The 19,582-nt window shown below is 56.6% G+C and overlaps 1 protein-coding gene across 3 annotated transcripts in view; it reads right to left on the reverse strand.

The window, feature by feature from the left end:
* Positions 1-10,459: 10,459 nt before the first annotated feature.
* GLIS1 (GLIS family zinc finger 1) overlaps positions 10,460-19,582 on the reverse strand; it is a gene marked incomplete at its 5' end in the record, with an annotated part of 211,517 nt that continues 202,394 nt past the window's right edge. For 2 of the 3 annotated variants that reach the window (XM_079725339.1, XM_079725337.1), the window contains 4 exons: positions 10,460-10,926; positions 13,377-13,544; positions 14,046-14,224; positions 19,059-19,215. In XM_079725339.1, coding sequence (XP_079581465.1) covers positions 10,769-10,926; positions 13,377-13,544; positions 14,046-14,224; positions 19,059-19,215 — 662 coding nt within the window. In that variant the 3' untranslated portion in view covers positions 10,460-10,768. The remainder of the gene's footprint in view (positions 10,927-13,376; positions 13,545-14,045; positions 14,225-19,058; positions 19,216-19,582) is intronic. The other variant, XM_079725338.1, reaches the window with a different exon arrangement.

A 19,582-nucleotide genomic window follows, 5' to 3' on the forward strand; every position in this document is an offset into this window, starting at 1 on the left:
TCCCAGCACCATTTGTTGAAGAGACTATTCTTTCCACGTTTAATAAATGATACCTATTGTAAATACTAGTTACAGAGTGCTAGAACCCAAAAAGGGCTAAAGAAAACCTTAGCAACTATAAATCCCAATCCTCTAATTTTACAGGTAGGGAAACAGAGTCTTGGAACTGTTGCCTGGGGGAGAAGGGAAAAAGGAGAGTGACCAGCTGACAAAGCCTGAGACATGGCTCCTGTTTTCCTTCCCTGAGTTCTACACTCAGTGGCAAGTCCCTGCCCTTTCCTATCTGTAAAATGGGGGTTCAACTGATTTCCCTTCAATCCCTTCTGAGGCCTGGGTGAAACTCTGTGTCTTGTTGACAGACCTGGAGGTCTTGGGATTCGAGAGTTGGGGCCATATCCCTGAGTGGAGCCTGACAGCCACATGGGGATCTCTAGCCAAACTGTGGGCATCCATGCTGTGTGGCATACTGAGCATTCGTTGTGTGAAAGGAAGACTTGAATGACCTGGCCTCAAGGAACTCCCATCATTAGGAGATGAGATGCCCTGAGAAAAAGGTCATGGAAAGACTGACGAGCTTGGAGGGGCTGTGTGTATCCCAGAGCCCTGGCTGGGAGTTAGAAAGCCTGTGCATCCAGTCTCTGCCACTCTCCCACTTGTAGAGTGACCTGTGCAGGCCCCACTTCCCTTTGTCTCTCCTGGCTCTGAGCCCATGACCCTGTGAGCTCATCTAGAGCCTTTGCACGCTGTCATGTGGGCTGTTGAGCATTCACTCTGCTCTGGTGCTGGAAGCTGCATTGTGAACAAAACACAAAGACCAACTTGAGGGGCTTCCCTGGTGGCGCAGCCTCTGGGCCTGAGCTTCCGGAGCCTGTGTTCCGCAACGGGAGAGGCTGCGGCAGTGAGAGGCCTGCATACCGCAAAAAAAAAAAAAAGGCCAACTTGAAGGAAGTGGGACTCAGAGGAAGAGGAGCAATCTTAGGGTCCAGCAGCCCTGTTCTGATGCTCTGAGTTTGGATTGTTTCTCTCTAGGTTGTTTGAAGAGTGAACGAGTTAATGTATGTCATGTGGTTGACACACAGAGGGGGCTCAAAAAACTCTTGTTGTCGGGCCTCCCTGGTGGCGCAGTGGTTGAGAGTCCGCTTGCCGATGCAGGGGATACGGGTTCGTGCCCCGGTCTGGGAGGATCCCATATGCCGCGGAGCGGCTGGGCCCGTGAGCCATGGCTGCTGAGCCTGCGCGTCCGGAGCCTGTGCTCCGCAACGGGAGAGGCCACAACGGTGAGAGGCCCGCGTACCACAAAAAAAAAAAAAAAAAAAAAAAAAAACTCTTGTTGTCATATGCAAGGTCTGAAAGTTGGGGAGGCTAAGGCAGGCTCTTTTTTGGCCAGTGGGAGGGAGTAAGCGGTCTGGATTGTAGAAGATGTCTTGACCTTGGAGTGATGGCCTTGCCTTTGGACAGCCCAGGCCCATCCGCTGGCAAGGTTGCATTCTATCTTTGTTTCTGGCAACAGCAAGATTTTCCCTCCTTAATTATCAACCTACTCAGGGAGATGCTAAAAGCAGTGCCTGTTCCTGTGCATACGTCCAGTGGCCATCAAGAGGGCTCCATGGAGGAAAGTCTATTTCAAGAGCACATTAAATGCACAGAGAAAAATTGAGAGGAGAGACTTGTAAGCGATGGGAAGGTAGGTCACGCTGGGGGTGCTTCCAGGTGTGGGTCCCTGAAACACCTTTACAGAAGCCTACCTTGCTGGATGAGTGTAAGAATACTTGGAGCATCTTCAAATTCTTTTTAGAACAAAGTGATGTATAGTGAATTACTCAGTTGCTGAATTGATAGATGGAGGCTGACGCCTTCTCATCCCTCACCACCACTGTGGCTTTCCACAGTCACCAAATACTGCCACCTCTGATTTCTTATGTCTTCCTCAGCACAACCTTATGTGTAATCATGGTTTTCATTGTTCAGTTGAGGACACTAAGGCTCAGAGAGAGCATGTGACTTGTCTAAGGCTGCACACCCAGAATTTGAATAGAGGTCCCAAGCCCTGGGTAGAGAGACTGGAGTGTTCTGGCCAGTGAGGCTTCTGCCCAAGACAACATGGGGTGATGAGAGCGCTGCCCTGGAGCCCTGAAACCAGATCCACCACCAAGTTACCATGTGTCCCCAGCCAAGTCAGACCAATTCCTGGGCCTCAGTTTCCCGCTTGTATCATGACCCTGAGTTTAGAGTTATGAGGAGAATGCTCAGGGCATTTATCTAAATGGGCAGCCCTCAAATGGAAGAAAGTAGTTACATTTCTTAAGATCCTACTATGTGACAATATCACCCCATTTAATCTGCCTACTAGGGGAGGGCCATCATCCCATTTTACAGAATAGAAGCCCAGACTCAGTGAGGAGACCTGCCCAGGGCCCCAGTCTGAGCAGATCTGAGGACACAAGAACGCCTGCTGTCAGTGCTCTGGGCCTCACCATCTTTTGGGAGCCACAGACTTCCTAAGCCTCAGTTTCTCCATCAATAAAAGTAGAGCAGCGGTGCCAGTCACATTCCAGGCCTCTCTGGGGCATGCAGGCACCTTGTAAAGCCAGGATCCATGGAGACGGCTGCACAACACGCAGCGCCTGCTGGGGAGGGACCACGAGCCTGTGCTGCTGGCAGCCCGCCCCACGCAGAACTTATGACTTCAACTTGGGGCCACCCCCCACCTCCCCCTTTGCTTTCTAGCAGGAGACACCCACCACCTCCCCCACACCTCCCCTGGGCCCTGTCTCAGGTTGCTCACCAGTCCGGGGTGGAGGCACAACTAACCCGGAGGAAAGCTTGGGTGAGTGCAAAGTGCCAAACTTCTGTGAAAGCGCCAGCTCGCCCCGGCACAGGCCTTCCCAGTTTGCCAAGCAGATCTCCTGTTCCATTAGAGCTCTTGATTCTCCAGGAGCCAGGGGGGCTGTGAGTATCATTCCCATTCTACAGATGAGGAAACAGACACCCCAAGTGTGAAACAAGTCAGTGGCAGAGGCAGGTGATAAACTGGGGTTGACTCCCAACCTTGGGATTTCATCTCAACTTGGCATGTGCCATTCACCCCAGGAGTTTGGGGAGAGCAAAGTACTGGGGCTCGGAGGTTGACCAAGGGTGAGGGCTTTGCAGTCAGAAGGACATGAGTCCAAAATCTGGCTTGGCCGTGTGTGATCCTGGGCAACTGACTTCACCTCTCTGGCTTTTAGATTTCTTATCTATAAAACGGGGATGAGAATAGACCTTCGCTGCAGGGCTGCGTGGAGATTAAACAGATTACACACATCAAGCACTGACGGTGCGGCCCCTGCTAAGTGACGGCCATTAGTGTAATCTCAGGACCAGCATCCCCAGCCCTCCCTCCCGGGGCACTGAAGCTGTTGGAGGCTCTCGGATGGTCTGGCCGCACAGTCGGCAGAGGAGGCTGCGCAGCATCAGGCATCAGGTAGGTGGGTAAGCTGGTTTCTGAGCAGCGTGGTGACCCACAGGTCATCTGGGCTCCTGTCCCTGCTGCTCCAAGACTCGGCTGCCCTCAGATGGCTCGTTCCTGAGGGAGCTGCTGGGTGCCCAGGCGGGGGAGGCTCTGGCCTCACTGCCAGGGACTTGCTGAGCTGCTTCAGGCACAGCCTTTCCTTCTCTGGGACTTAATTTTCCTCTTGTCAATAATACCTATCTCTCACCTCCCGACCTCAGGGCCAGTCTGACCCCTCGGAGCCTCGGTTTCCCCATCTGGGAAGTTAGGGCATTGGTGAGATGCCGCCCCAACTGTGGCCTGGCTGCCCCCAAGGCTCCAAAGGCCGACAGATGCTCGTGTGCTCAGTGTGCAGCCCCTGGATCACCACTGATCTTCCCTGCAGCCTCCAGACCAGGTGTAGTCTCCTGATGCCTGGCTGCCTGCGGGGGAACGAGAGGCGGCTGAGAGCAGAGGTCCCATCCTGGTCTCCCCTTGCTGCTGTCCTGGGCTTGAGGCCTGACAGCCCTGAACCTCTGAGAAATATTGAGGCAGTAACCCAAGCCTCGGCCACCTGCTTTCCCTGCAGGTGTGCAGTTAATCACCTGGACACACGCTTCCCTCCGTCCAGCCTCAGGGACAGTGATGCTGGGTGGCTGGCCCTGCTGAAACCTGGGTGGGTGTGAGACAGCGGCTGCCTCAGAGTCCTGAGTGAGCCCGAGAGGCCTTTCGAGATTGTGCAGTCGAGCCTTTGACCGAGTGACAGGACTGCTTCATGGCTTCCTGCACACTCTTGCTTGTACACCCCCAGGGATGGGGAGTTCACTTCATCCCAAAGTAGTCCGCTCTGCTTTCGAGGGCTTTGCCTTTTAGAAATCTGAGCTCTGCCCCCAGCCCCACTCCCTGGCATCCCAGTCTTGCTTGCTTGAGGGTCTCCAGCTCCCTCTCTCCAGGGCTCCCCGCAGAGCTTTGGGGTTGGGGCCAAGGCCTCCTGAGCATGCCTCCAGCACGTGCGGCCACTGTCAGGTAGGAGGTGAGCAGACCTCTCCCTGTCCTGGCCCAAGTTCTGCACACACATGTGTGTCACTGGCATATTAACCCAAACAAAGAAGCGTTTATTAAATCCCAACTGTGGGCCAGGCCCTGCACTGGGCACTGGGGACACAGGGCCCCAACACGGTCCCTGCAGTGACAAGACAGTCATACAGGGAAGGTGAACTGAGGCTCCAGCCCCTCCCCCAGCAGGGCCCTAGCCTGGACTTGCCTCCTGGACCCATCCAGGCTGCCAGGCCAGCGAGAAAAATCCCAGCCTGGTCACACCAGGACCACATCAGTTCTTTTCTGGAAAATTTCAAGCATACCCAAAAGTACAGAGAAGTAAAACGAACCCCCAGAGAATAGTAGAGTGGACCCTCCTCCAGCTTCAGTGCTTTCAACTCAAGGTGAAGCCTGTTTCTATCCCCTCTGCACCTCCCCCCTCCCCAAATTACGTTGAAACCTGGCTGCTCCCGTTCTTCCTAGGCCCTGAAATCACCCACCAGACCCCAGTCCAAGCCCTGGCCCCGTGGGAGCTCAGGCAGCCCCCAGGCTCCTGCACAGATAGGACACATGTCCTTGGTGGAAGCCTGGCACAGGGGCTGTTTCGCTGGCCTCTTGGTGGCCCTTCTGCAGGGTCCGGCTGCACCACAGCCCCCGGGACCCCTGGGAATAAATCAAAGAAGAGCTCTGGCTCCCCAGCCCTGGGGCTGATGAGGGCTGGCAACTCCTGCCCGGTTCACTTTCCATTTGCATTTTCCCCCAGAGACACGATCACTTAGAAACTTATAAATCCCTGGCAGGGCTGACGACCCAGGAAAGTATATAAACTGGCACTTGTAAAAGCATAATGGTCCACTCTGGGTGGCGCAGAGGGGCATGTGCCAGAACTCTTCTGGTTGCCCCCCAGGACCCGCACTGGGATGCCAGCTCTGTCTGCCCTGACTCTCTTGGCAGCCTCAGGCGAACCACCTCTCTGAGCCTCAGTTCTTTCCTCTGTAAAATGGGGCCATCGCACTTACCTTGCAGCATGTCGCAGCAACGTCATGCAAGTGCCGTAGGAGCCATAAAACATGGACTGCAGCAGCTTTTCTGGTGGGCCGGCAGGGTATGTGGACAGAGCACAGGCTGGGTCCAGGAGGCCAGGGTTCTCCCCTGATGGTCACTGACCTGCTCCGTCACTTTGGACACATCACGTCCCCTCTGGGACTGTCTCCTCATTTTGAAAATTAGGGCTTGGTCAGGCAGCTGAATTAACAAGTGTTTGTTGTGGCCATACTGTGCACGAGGTTCTGTGCAGACGGGCCCTTGTTTTCTTGCTCCCATCTCTCTGCTCCATCAATGTATGTAACAAATAGGTGTTGAGCACCTCTGTGTGCCCAGCGCTGTCCTAGAAGCTGGGCAGTCAGCAGTGAGGAGGACAGGTCAGGACCTGCCCTCACAGGGCAAACGTTCTAGTGGGAGCTTCCCCAATCCGTTCCTCCATGGGCGCAGGCGGGAGGTGGCATCTCGGGTATAAACCTGGCACATCCCTCCTGACTGCTCCTTTGCCTGGAGCCCCATTCTCCACGCCCTTTAGGCTGGATTAGGGAGTGTGGGTGGAGGCTGGAAGCGGTTGCAGAAATGGAGTCTCTCTGGGTCTTTCCCCATCTGTGAAGTGAGGAGGGTGGAGCAGGTGGCCTCAGCAGGTGCTCTCAGCCCTGATGGTCTGGGTCACGGGGGACCACAAAGACCACCAGGAACAGAGGATGGGGAGGCAGGGGAGTCCCTGGAGGGCAGATCCAGGTATGTGCCCAGCATCAAGGGGAACCCTGGGCCTGGCTATGAAGGCAAAAGGGGAGGTCCTAAAACCCATTCACTCCAGAGACCCCTGGCAGGTGGAATTCAGGCTGAGGAGGGCGTCAATGTCATGGGCTCCGGTCCCGGCGGCAGAAATAGGGCAGCTGGAGGCAGCAGTGGCACAGCAGGGGTCAGCGGTGGCTCAGGGAGCCAGAGGTGAAACAGCTTAGAAGCGCCGGGAGCCCGGGGACAGCCAGAGGGACCAGCCAAGGGATGCGGGCCGGGTCGCCGCCACCACCAGGCGGCGCTCCTTCCTGCCCACCCGAGTCCCGCTGCCTCCTACTCAACCAAATGGGCTGCAACTCGCGCTGCTCTGGGCCTGCTGCCGGCGGCGCCGGGATGGATGGACCAGGAATCATGGGCAGAGGCCTGAATGTGGGTGTGCGGGACTTGCAGGCAGAGGAATCCAGAAGCTTTGAAGTCACAAGAGAAGCCCTCACCATCACTGCCACTGTGGGGCATCTGCGTGGGTAGGGCGGCCGGGGACACGCGACTTGAGAGGAGACTGAAACAACAACTGGTCGGGGGCTGGTTTTTAACCACAGAAGAAAACAAGTACCGAAGCACAGGGCTGGGAGATTCCACTTCCGACAGAGGATGATCTGAGTTGACACCACGCTCCTCTACCATCCCCACTCCAAACACATATAAATGCTGCATAAAATATTGCTGGGGAAAACCCCAACTGGCCGCTGCCCCAAAAACCTCTCCCACCAACCTCCTCTAGGCTTGCCTCTCAGCCCTCCTCTGCCCCTTGGCCATCAAGGCTCGATGGGGCCTTGGGCAAGACCCCCTCGGCCCCTGGACCACAGAGACTCAGACGGGAGTGAGAAAGAAGGAAGCACACACGGGAGGGTCGGGAGAGAGAGAGAAGGAAGCCTCCTTATCTGGGATCAGACCTCGCAATTTAAAGAGAAAGGGAAAGAGAAAATGGAGGAAAAAGAGAAACAAAAGGAATGGGCTGGGAGGAGCTGAGAAAGGGAGGAAGGAGAGAATTGGAGGAGGAGGGAGGGAAAAAGGGCGCTGCAGAGAAATGGTGAGACGGGGAGAGGGAAACGGGAGGGAGGAGAGCCACAGAGGGCCAGGGAGACAGCAGACAGACAGGGAGATGGAGGACAGAGGGACAGGGAGACAGAAGACAGACAGGGAGACGGAGGACAGAGGGACAGGGAGACAGAAGACAGACAGGGAGACGGAGGACAGAGGGACAGGGAGACAGAGGACAGATAGGGAGACGGAGGGCAGAGAGACAGGGAGACAGAAGACAGACAGGGAGACGGAGGACAGAGGCACAGGGAGATGGAGACAGAGGACAGACAGGGAGATGGAGGACAGACAGGGAGACGGAGGTCAGAGAGACAGGGAGATGGAGGACAGAGGGCCCCGATGGAGACAGAGACCAGGCATAAGGGAGGCAGGCAGTCTCAGCCTGGCCTGGACAAAGGCTAGGGCTGCGGGGCTGTCTGGAGTGGCTGTGCTGGAAGGGGAGCGTGGTCACTGTCTCTGCAGGCCTGTGTGTCTGTACTCTGGGTCCTCCTTGAGGGCCCCCGGGCTGACTCAGCTCCACTGCCCTACAGACCCCACAGGGCCCCCAGCCTTGGCCACCCTGGACGGGCTCCCCAAGTGAGAAACACCACGCCCTCCACCTGACCCGGGTCCTCCCTTGGGAGGGTGGGCAGCAGGCACGCCTCCTCATTAGGGGCGGTAACCCCCATGTCCCCTGTGATGGTGTGACTCCTGCGGCGGAGTCCCTGGCACAGGGTCAGAGCTCAGGAGGGGCCACGGTTCTCCGTGTTTTCTAAATAAGGGATGCAAACAGCACTGGCTGGGAAGGCGCTCAGGTCCAGTCTCCCAGAGGGCCCTGCCTGCTGCTGTGCTCCCCTAGACTTGGAGGGACCCTGCAGGCTTGGGGCATCAGGGCAGAGGATCCCCTGAGGATGCCACGAGGAGGAGCGGAGGCTCTGAGGAGATCCCAGCAGGGGAGGGGAGCAATCACATTTCTAGCTCATGGGCGCTTATGAAAGCTATGACCTACTGAGCCCTACTGCGTGCCGGCTCTCAGCACCCGCCTGGTCCCCAGCTCACTTGTCTTTTTTCTTTCTTTGTCCTTTGCTTCTCCTGCCTTTGTCTCCTTTTCTCCCTTTCTCTGGCTCTCTGAAATTAAATAGGATCCAACTGCCAGCTCCCTGTGTGTTCTCCTGCTCACGACTCAGCCCTTTTCATTATTAATAGAAATATGTCCTCATTGTACAGCTTAATTCTGCTTATCTGGAGTGGATTAAGTGCTCACAATGACATGCAGTATTGATTCCTGAGCATCCCTGTTAAAGGAATTTTACCACGACCTAATTAGTTCCATAAAACCAGTGGGGGACGGGACCAGGGGACGAGGGGAGCCTGGGTGGGAGTCAAGAGCCCTGGATCTCCATCCCATAATGCCAGTGTGCTGAGTGACATCGTGCCCGTTCCTCCCGATGTCACTGGGGAGGAACTGGCCTGCTCCGGGAGGCTGGAGCTGGGAGAGGAGGTGGGAGCCAGGTCACCCCGAGTCTTCAAGCAGTCAGAGGTGCACTGGGTGAGAGCATACGCTCTGGAGCCCGAGGCCTAGGCTGGGATCCCACCTCACCATCTGCTGGCTGTGCTGTGAGGGCAAGTGACTTAACTTCACCGTCCCTCAGTTTCTGCATCTGTAAAATGGGAGGAACTGTCAGTCCAGCTCTGGCAGGAAGCAGATGGTCCTCTCAGTGTTGGGCAGTTGAGGAAGGTTCAATGAAGGGACTACACACAAGGCTGTGAGCCGGGTGTCAGGCAAGCAAGAGACAGCGCAGTGTGCTGATTTCCCTAAGAGTGGGAGCAATTCCAGTGTCAGCCCCTGCCTGAACAGGTAGGCTGGGGGCCATGTGAGAGGGCCCCTGACCTTCAGTGGAAGATATAGCCTGCCGGGGACCCTCCTTCTTGCCCTCCCTGCCATGCTGGGCTCCTCATTGGCTGCAGCCAGCCGGGAGCCAGCACGAAGGGAGCCCCAGAGATAGGTTGGCAGGGGGGTGGGGGGAGCCAGGCACGCGTCACAGGTTCTGTCTCCACTTGGTTGGGTGGCTTCTCTGAATCCTAGTTTCCTCTCTTCTTTATAAAGAAGGGATTGCTGGATCTTTCCATCTTGCTTTGCCTAACGCAGCCATGCAGTACGAAGAGGTGTCCCTTTGACCTGGGTTTGAATCCTGGTTGTTCCTCTCATCTAAATGGGGATAGAAAGACCCTCCACAGGGCCGTTTCCCAGAGCCGGGGTGGGGTGGGGTGGGAGGAGAGCCCTGCACAAAGTAGGTGCTCAGTAAACATGCCCTCCCTTGCTTTATTTCACTTCAGCAGTAAGGAGGCAGGAATTTTCCCTGAGGACTTGCTTTTAACAAGCTGACCTTCAGGATGACATGGTGAGACACAGGACACTTGTCCAGGGCACCTGCATAGGCCTGGGCTGTGGGAAGGGCAGCCGCCTTGTGGGAGCCTTGGTGCCCTCCGAACTGGCCTCTGCTTCCCTCCCTCCTGGGCCACTCAGGGTGGGTGGGGCTCTATGTAAAAAGGATGTTCTCTCCACCCCCGCCCGCCTGTAGGGGCCCTGCCTCTGCACCTTGCCCTCTGGAGGCTGTTCGGGCTCTGTCCCTGGAAGGCCTGCTCTGCCCTCCCCTGGCTTCCCCTGTTTACCCAAAGCCAGTGCCAGAATTGAAGCACGTTTTTCCACCAGCTGAGGAGTCAGTGCAGAGAGCAAAGGTCTGGGTCATATAGGGATTCCAATTTCAGTCCCAGCCTTGGTCTGCTTGTCTGCCAACGGGGATGAGCCTGCCTTTCATTGATGTCCTGGGACCAGTGCTGGTGTCTGTAAGGCCCACAGCACGTGGTGGCGGCCCCGTGATGCGGGCCCCCGTCCCTGCCGAGGGAACCCGGGGACCGAGCTGGGCTCCGCACCTCGGCTCCGCACCTCGGCTCTGTTACACACTCCTCCACTGCTCTCCTGGTCTCGGCCTCTAGGCTGAATCACAAAGCAGAACCGGGCTCCCAGGTCTCATTTCCAGTTTTTAATGTTTTTCTTGTAAAACCAAAAATATAAAACTGGCAGGGGAATGGAAAACAAGTTCTGTACATTTTATATACACGAGGTCTGTGATTTTGAAACCATTGGGGAAACAAAAGGAAGACACAGTCAAGGGATGCCACAGGTCACGGATCCTGACGGGCACCTCTGAGCACCTGGCTCAGGCTCAGAGGCTCACTCCCGGCCAGTGCTGCACAGCTGCCGCAGACCAGGCACCCTGCGTTCTGCGGAGCAGTGGCCTGGCTGCTCGGGCTGGGTGCCCCGAAGGTGGGAACAGACGGCGGGGTGGGCAAGGGAGCGTCTGCGGTGGAAGTCAGGCAGGTGTGGGAGGCGTTCCTTCAGGTGTCTGTGTAGATGGAGGGGATATGACTCAGGCAGTGGTCAAAGGCCCCGTTGGGGAAGAAGCCGCAGTCCTCGGGGCCGCCGGACACGACATCTTCCGATGGCTGTGGTGGCAGCACTGTGGGGCATGGGGCCTCGGCCAGGGCCTCGTAGCCTGTGGGTGTAGGGGGACAGGGTCCAGACTGGAGAACTCAAGGGCCATGCCTTGTCATTTTTTCCCAGCTCCCAGACCCCACCCTCCTGCCCAGGGTCCCTCATCACGGTGTCCCCTCAGCAGGGTGCTCTGAGACCTCTGCTCTTCCAGATGGGGGAGCTGGTGGGCAGGGCAGGGGCTTGGGAGGAGGCTCCCTAGGCCTTGTACCCCCAAGGGGCCCAGGGCAGTTGGGGAGAGAGGCGAGGGCTGGCGTGGGGCAGTCCATCACCCAGTGCTGGACTGTGGTGCAGAATGTGGGGAGGAAGGGGAGGTCGAGGTGGGAACATCACAGCTCTAGCCCTCAAGGGCTGGTTTTCTCCTGGCAGAAGGACCCCAGCCCACCGCCACCCTTTCAGGCTCCTATGCCCCAGCAGACACAAGAAACCCAAAGAAGGGGGCCAGCACTCATTGGGCGTTTACCAAAAGCTCATTTAAATCTTGTCTCACTTAAGCTTCACAACAATCCTATGAGGTGTGATTCATTATCCCATTTTACAGGTGAGAAGACAGGCTCAGAGAAGGCAAGCTTCTTGCCCCAGGTCATAGTAAGCAGGGGAGCTGGGATTTGAACCCAGGTGCATCTGGCTCCGAGACACCTGGCTCTTCCATTGGACACACTGTCTCTGGGGTGGGGGTCTGAAACCTAGAAGGGGCCTAGAGAGGTCATCTTATCCAGTCCCTACCCTAAGGACTCTGTCCCTGAGCTGCTGTCATGAATTTGTATAACCTGAGACAGATGGGTCTCAGTCTTCCTGTCTATGCAATGGGATCAGACCAAACTAATGCTGAGGCCCCATGGCCCTACCTTGTTGGTCCGGATTCAATCCTGTGAGTCTGCTCTCAGCTTGGCAGAGGAGGTGTGGGCAAGGGCACTGGGTGCTGGGCTGCCACCCAGACAGCAAGGGAGAGGGGAGGCCAAAAGAGCCCCCTACCCAGGTGTGGGGGGCATGGAAGCTGCCTCTCGCGCCCGCTCAGAGCTATTTATTTCAGGTCTTGCTGCTAAACCAAGAAAATCCCACCTAGAGCTGGATGGGGCCAGGGGGAGGATGGGGTGGTGAGAGCTGGCAGCGCTGGAGACGGCGGCGGCGGGTGCCTAATCACGCACCAACCCACGTGCAAACAAACACGGAACACGCCCCCGCCCCCCGCGGACCTGTGGTCAGGTTCACATCTGCCTCTCGTGCATGCGTGTGACACATGTCCACTCACAGAGATATGTACACCGTACCCGAACACACAGGCACACACCTGCACACAAGCATGCTCATATGAAATGGCCCAAACATGCTAATACACAACCATGCACACACACGTGTACACACACAGAGGGGACTCACAGGAGGAGGACACGCGTGTGCACAGACACGGCATGAACATCAGCACAAGCACGATGTGGAGCACATGTTTGCAGACACAAACATACGTGCCACCGAGCTCCTTACACACATGGGGGGCTCACACTACCGGGAACCCACCGTGCTGGCCCTGCATGCACATGCATGCACATGTCCACAAAGACGTGCCCCACAAACACGTGTAGAAAGAAGACATGCACAGACCCGGAGCGTGTGTGTGAGCAGGAACACACGGGTCCACACGCAGGTGACCCACAGGTTTGTGTGTGCTCGGCTGTGGCCTTGGTGCTTGTCCCTGGTCCTTATCCCTCCACCCCCAGCTGCACACACCCAGAGCTGCCCAAGGGGCCTCAGGGAAGGGTCTCAGGCTCCCCTTTGTCCGGGGCTCCACCATCCTGCCCAGGCCTTGCAGCTTCCAGCTAGATCTGAGCCCCGAGGCTGATCTGGGGTGGGCTTGGCTTGGGGACTTGTGGTACCACCCATCTGATGCCCCCGCTCTGACCAGGCCTGGCCCTGGGGTCTGAGACCTCCACTCGGGCTGTGTGCAGCCCTCCCCTCTCACTGGGTTCTCTACCCCAGCTGGGGGCATTACTCAAGGAAGGCCCAGGGCCCTGAGGGGGACACATGTGCAGCATAAGGAACAAGCACAACCTCTAGGCTCTGTCTCTTCCTACAGTGTGGCCTCTGTGGGCCTCGGTTCCCTCATCTGTTAAATGGGGATCAGTATTTGTCTCATTCCCTGCTGTATTCTCAGGGTTTACAACTGTGCCTGGCACACAGTAGGTGCTCAATAAATATTTAAAGGGAAGCATCAGCTAGACAGGGAGCTCCTAGTCTGATTCTCCTCTGTGTGAGAGTGTGGAAGGAACACTGAGGCTGGGGTCAGGCAGCGTGCAAATCCCCACTCTGTGGGGTCCTGGGACTTCCCTGCGCCTTTAGCTCCGCCTCTGTAAAGTGGGGATGACCCTACCTCATAGGGCCATCCCAAGGCTGCAGGACAATACGCACGAAGCACGCGGCACAGGAATGGAAAGGAGGCATGCAGGCGGGGCTTACCTGTGGCAGGTAAAGGTGCACTGAGGCCATGGTAGCCATTGGGCCGCAGGGGGTTGAAACCGTGGGCCTCCCCGGCCAGTCCGTCCCCACTGGCGGCCTGCTCGGCTGACCGGTAGCAGTCACCATAAGGGAAGCAATTCTGGATGGAGTGGAAACTGCCCTGGTAGCCTGCAGGGGGAGGCAGCGGGGGCTGCATTCAGAGGGAAAAATGCCCAGGGAGGGAGGGGACGGTCCCCCACTGCAGTGCTCAGCCTCCCACACTGTCCTGTGGGCACGGGGGGTGTGAATGAGTGAAGAGAGCCCCAGGGTGGAGGAGGCGCGGGGGGTCCTGCCCCGCATAGGGTTGGGCGAGGTGGTCTGCTTCGGCGGAAGGGACTGTGGGCCTTCCCCCGACTTCCCCTCTGAGATACCCCATCTCTCACTGTTCATCCAAGCAGCAGGCCAGTCCCACCCCCAGCCATCAAAGGGAACGCTGTTCCCTTTGATGCCTGGTCGATGGAACAAACTCTTCCTCAGCCCTGCCTCCCGGCTTTTCCCAGTGTGGCCTTCAGTGCCCGCCATCATTCCGAGTACCCACCTGCCACCCCCAGGCCAGTGTCTCCTGCCTCTCGGGCAGCCTGAGTGGAATCGGTGGGTACATATGGAGAGGGCCCGCTGGCCAGAGCTTACCTTGTGGGCTGGGCAGAGGCTGGGGCGGAGGGCTCTGGAAGGCCGGGTAGGGTGGCTTGCTGGGGAGCGTGGGGAAGGACTGGCCCCCTGGAGAATGGCTCTGGGAGGACGGTGGCAGCGGCGGTGGCGCAAGCCCCTTCAGTGGGCTGACCATGGGCGAGAGGAGGCCGGGTCCCAACCTGGAGAGAAGAGACAGCCCTTAGCAGGATGGGCTCTGGGGGATGTGGGGGCCACAGGCGTGCCTGCCACTTCTTGTTCCCCTCCAGCAATGGTGAGCTCACTCACTGACCTGCTCTAACTTACAACAGTGCAGTTAGAAGAGGAAGCTTTTATTTCTGATTATGTTCAAACCGGAATTAAAATTTAAAATCCTGTAAGCTTTAGAGTCCAAAGGAACCAGTAAAGAAAAGCTTCTATTTAGTATTTAGGACTGATAGTCAAGACCACTGGTTATAACCACAACCTCTGGAGTCAACGAAACTGTTTAAAACCCCATCTGCTCTCACTGCCCACGTGACTTTGGGCAAAATGCTTAATGTCTCTGAGCCTTGGTTTCCTCACAGGGTTACTGTGTTCTCCACCTCGCAACTCCACTGCAACTCTTTACCCAGCCACCCCTGCTGGATCCCCACACCCTAACTCTGTGCAAGCCGCTCTGGCCACCGGCAGGATGAGTCCAGGAACAGCCCCACTGAAAGCCGGGGCAGTTTCTCAGCAGGAGAACATCCCAAGGCACTAACAGTCACCATTCACTCATTGAACCTCTGCCTTGCTCCAGACCCTGTGAGAGATGTTCACAGATCAGAAAACCAAGCCTCAGAGAGGTTGCCCAAGTTAGTCCCAGCCACACAGCACTGACCCCATGGGTTATGGTGAGGATAAAATTAAGTAAAGCAATGTAGACAAAGCACCCAGTATGATGTCAGATACATTCTTAGCCACACTGTGAATCATCAGCATTATCATCAAGGTGAAAGGAAGGGAAACTAGCACTTAGATCTGATGTCCAAATTGGCCTTTAGTCCTCTGCATGGTGTACTTTTAGGGACCTTCTGTCTCCAACTTTGGCCATCTCTCCTCCACTTGCACACATCCTGTGATGGGGGACTCACCACCTCCCTTCGTACACAGCCTGAAGGGGTGTAGGCCTCAGCCTGTACTCTCTGGAAGCTCACGTTCTGAAACGAGCCTGCAGCGGCTGAGAGCTGTGCAGCTGCCCTGAACCCAGCTGAGCCCCAGTGGGCTGTCTAACTAGGCTTCATGTCACTGTACGCCAGGTTCCTTCCTCTTGCCGCCTTCCTAAGCCTCTGAGGTCTGCTCACAGGAACCCAAGTGACCCTGGGGTCAGGGGAACTTGGCTCACAGCCTATGAAGCATTTATGTGCACTGCAGAAAGAGGATGAGTGTGAGGGCTCAGAGTCTTTATTTTCTTGTTTGCATTAATGGTTATGTTGGACCATTCACGTTAGAATAGCCTATGAACTCAATGTCACAGCTCCAGGTGAAGCTCCAGGTAACCTTTTCAGGCTAGGCATGTTACCCCTGCCCACCCTCCAACACATGAAGAGGTGTGAACAGACAGATCAGTGCCTCTCTCTGAGGGGACCAGGACTGTCTCAAAACAAGGAAAGATTTGGGGAAAGGTTGGTTGGCTTCACGTCTGTAGCTCTGCAGGGTCCCCATGTGCTCTAACTTGGGCATCCTGCTGTCACTGCCCCTGTGATGACACTGCACTGTCATCATTCCCATGTCTGGGACCCCCACCACTGTGTGAGTACGCTGAAGACAGCAGAAAGGGGCTTCCACGCTGGGTCCCTGGTCCCCAGGCCCAGCATCTAAGGCCCTGGAGGTACACGTCAGCCTCCATAAGTTGAGAAACTGATCCTCATCAAGACTCCATGAATTCATTGTCATTATCATCAACATGTATATTTTTAGACCTGTCTCACAGGGCCATCGAGAGGGTCTACAATTGTGCTCTATAAACTGTGTAGGGCTGTGCACAAGGCATGGGTCCTCATAACCAGTTCTCTCAGCTGAGGCTGGGTCCAGGTGTGGTCAGGAGGGTGGGTCTTCCTCCTTCCAGCCTGCTGGGTGGTACCCTCCTGTCTTATGCCCACCCCATCCTGGCACCCACAGCCCAGTTCTTCCCCGACTTCCTGTCAGTCCCCTCCCCTGGGAGCCTCTGCGGGGAGGGCCAGGCCTGGTCCTCTCAGTTACTCCCTGCTCAGCACCGGGCCTGGCACATAGCAAACAGCTGATAAATACTAACAAATGGGCTTCTGAATCACTCAGCTACAAAATCCAGAGATTAACAGCACTGCAGACTTAAGGAGAACCAGATCCGAAGGGGAAAAAACATGCATTTTCAAAGTTTGTTTCTCCTGTCTCAAACCTGCCATAAATTCCCATTTGCCACCCTCACAGCCAGTGAAATTAAACAGAACACGACTCTCCCCTCAGCAGACGTGAAGGCTGAGGTTATACTGCTCTACCTGAACTCTTTAAAAGGAAAAAAGATCATCTGGAGCTCCTCTTCTGAGTCATGCAAATGATCCCTAAATCAAATATTTTTGCTTCAATTGGAACCTATAAAAATTAATATAAAACCTCACTGGCCTGGCAGACTAGGGCTTCATACCTCGTACAGGGCCGGGGAGAAAAAACCACCCTATTGAGCGTCTTCTCTGAGCCAGGGTAAACAAATCTGGTCATGAAGTCAGGCCCTCTTAGCATAGTTTTGAGTGAATCAGATAATTCTGTCAAGCTATTTAACTTCCCAGCAAACCACCAGGGAGCTGCGAGTGGCCTTCCATGTTGACTTTGGCAGGACGGGGAGGCTGAAGGCCTTCCCCCCTTCCTCGCCTCTTCTCAGGGGCTGAAAAAAGAAACCCATTCAAGCTGGGCCTGGGCCTGGTGTCAGGCGTGAGGGCCCTTCTCTCGGGCAGTCCAGGGGAGCCTGGGCACCTGGCTGGGGGGGATGGCTTGCCCGTTGCTCCTGCAGGCACGGGTGGCCGAGCGGGCCTGGGGTCCTATCTCCGTCCCGTCATCACTCTGCCACTCGCTGCAGGAATTCTTGATGGGCACTTACGCAGGCGGCAGGGAGGTGATGAATGAGGTGGAGCAGAGTGCACAGGCCTGAGAGGGGCAAGGCCTCTGTGGTTTCTTTTTCTTTGGTTGGCGATGTTTTGGGGCTGGCTGTGGGTGAACAGGTGGCCTGAGCCAGTGGGTGGGGGACAGGGGGGTAGTGTCCAAGGAACCTGTACCGGGTGACACATACAATGTCAGGCATGTGTAGCTGATCCTCACCACCTTCCTAGAGGAGGGTATTTTAATGCCCATTTTACAGAAGAGGAAACTGAGGCTTGGGGAGGGCTTGGTTTTCTGGGTCCCCCTTTGCACTCCATCATGCTGCCTCTTTGTGGCTCTTTCCCTACTCATAGCCAGTCTTCCCTGCTCACCCAGGGGTTCATCTCTGACTAGCCCTCCTCTCCCCACCCAGCCAGAGTGTCCTCAAGTCCTGCTCATTCCATGGCACTCATGCCTTCTGAGCGTTCCTCATCTCTCCCACAGGTGCTGGCTCAGGCTGCCATCCACCCACCTTGGACGATGCAGTCCAGCCCCACACTGCAGGCTGTGCCTTCTCATCCCCAAACCTGACCTGCTCACTGCTCAACACACTTCAGACAGAGTCCTGTCACAGGCCCCATGATCTGGCCCTGGTGACCGCTCTCTTGAGCTTATCACCCCACACGAAGGTTCAGGCTTCTCAGAACACACTAAGCTCTCACCACACTTGCCCACGCTCTGGCTGCTCCTTCCTCCCAACCTCTCCACTCGGCCAGCTCCTACTTAACCTTGGAGGCCCGGCTTAACACCACCTCCAAGAAGCCTTCCCTGACATCCTCCCCCACCACACTGGGTTCTCCTCTGGGCTTCCACAGCCCCTTCTGCTTTCTTCCCTGAGGGCACTTGCCCCGCGTCATCAATCCCTGTAGGTCTATCACAGGGGGTTTCAGCAGGGCTGGCTTGGGGCATCAGTGGCCCCAGCACCAGGTCCAGGGCGCTGCCCTCATCAGGGGCCCAATAACTGGACACTGAATGAACGGATGAGGGAGTAGCAAGAGGAGCCCTGGACAGCGAATTTGGTAATGAACTCAGGCTGGTGGCCCCACACACAGGCAGGCCACGGTTGCAGCCTTGAGAAGGAAGGGCAGGGGAGGAGGAAGGTGATGGGATCAGGCCTTGGGGGACGAGTTTGATCAAGCCAAACTTGGGGGACAAGTTTTGATCAAGCAAAAGTGGCAGGGAGGGCAGGCAGTAGGGCTGTGAGGCTTCCCTCTTCTGTGAGGCTTCCCTCTTCTGTGAGGCTTCCCTCTTCTGTGAGGCTTCCCTCTGCCCGCTTGCAAGGAAAACAGATTTCTGAAGCATTAGGGGCCAGCAATTAGCACATTCCTCGTTTCCAGCCAATAAAATGGCCACAATGGGAACCACCCTGAATGCAGCAAGAGGCCCCCTCCCTGCAGTGATCCTGCAGTAAGGGCTTCTGGACAGCCCTGGCGGGCCGGCCAACGGTCACAGCTGCATCGGCCAGAAGTGGGGACGAGACCAGGCGGGCCTCTCTGCAGTGGGCAGTGGGTAGTCTGCTCACCAAATACACAGTGCAAGCCAAAGAGAAGTCAGCGTGAGGCTCCCAAGGAGGCCTGGCTGTGGAAGCCCAGAATGCAGGGTTGGGTGGGGATGCAGCATCTTCCCAGGGCCGCCCCCCAGGGAGCGGAAGGGGCACGAGGTGAGGCACCGAGAAGCCCCGTACTGATATCATCCACCTGGCAGGGTTACCGTGAGGCACTGATGAAATCGTGCACAGAGCGCAGTACATGTAAGTGCTGCATAAACGCTGGCTATTTTCATTATTAGTAACAACCATTGAGTGTGCGGGACGCCTGCCCTCACCTGCTGCCCGTGCAGGTGCCCACCTGCTGTCCCGGAGGAGGACTGGCTTGCTGTACATACCCATCCCTGGTGCTCTCAGCCGTGGGCAGAGGGGACAGATGGTGGTGGGAACTGGTGGTGGCGTCCAGTGGGTGGTGCCTGGAAGGGACATCGTGCATAGGGGGCAGGATGCTTGATGCGAGCCCGTTATGGGGGGTGATGGAGCCAGGATACATGCCTGCAGGGAAGCAAACAAATATCACTGGGCTTCGGCCACTCCCTAGAGATGGCTGTGGATGCCCCAGAAGCTGTGTGCCTGCAGAGAGAGAAAGACAAGAAGGGAAACCAGCGAGGTTGTATTCACAGAAGGTTAGGGGCCCAAACAGGGGAGATGATGGCCCCACTCTGCTCTGTTCATGCTGTAGCTGAAGGGCTGTGTGCGGGGCTGAGGTCTGTGCTGAGAGCAGAGGTGGACTGACAGGGGCTGTCAGAGGCAGGGGGTGGTCGGGCTGTGTGTGTGCGCACGTGTGTGTTTACTGGGGCAGAGGGGTGTTGAATGGAGCAGGCTGCCTGAAACCTCTGGGGCTCTTCTGGGAAAGAAGGGG

Source organism: Hyperoodon ampullatus (assembly GCF_949752795.1).
Source record: "Hyperoodon ampullatus genome assembly, chromosome: 2".
Taxonomy (NCBI): Eukaryota; Metazoa; Chordata; class Mammalia; order Artiodactyla; family Ziphiidae; genus Hyperoodon; species Hyperoodon ampullatus.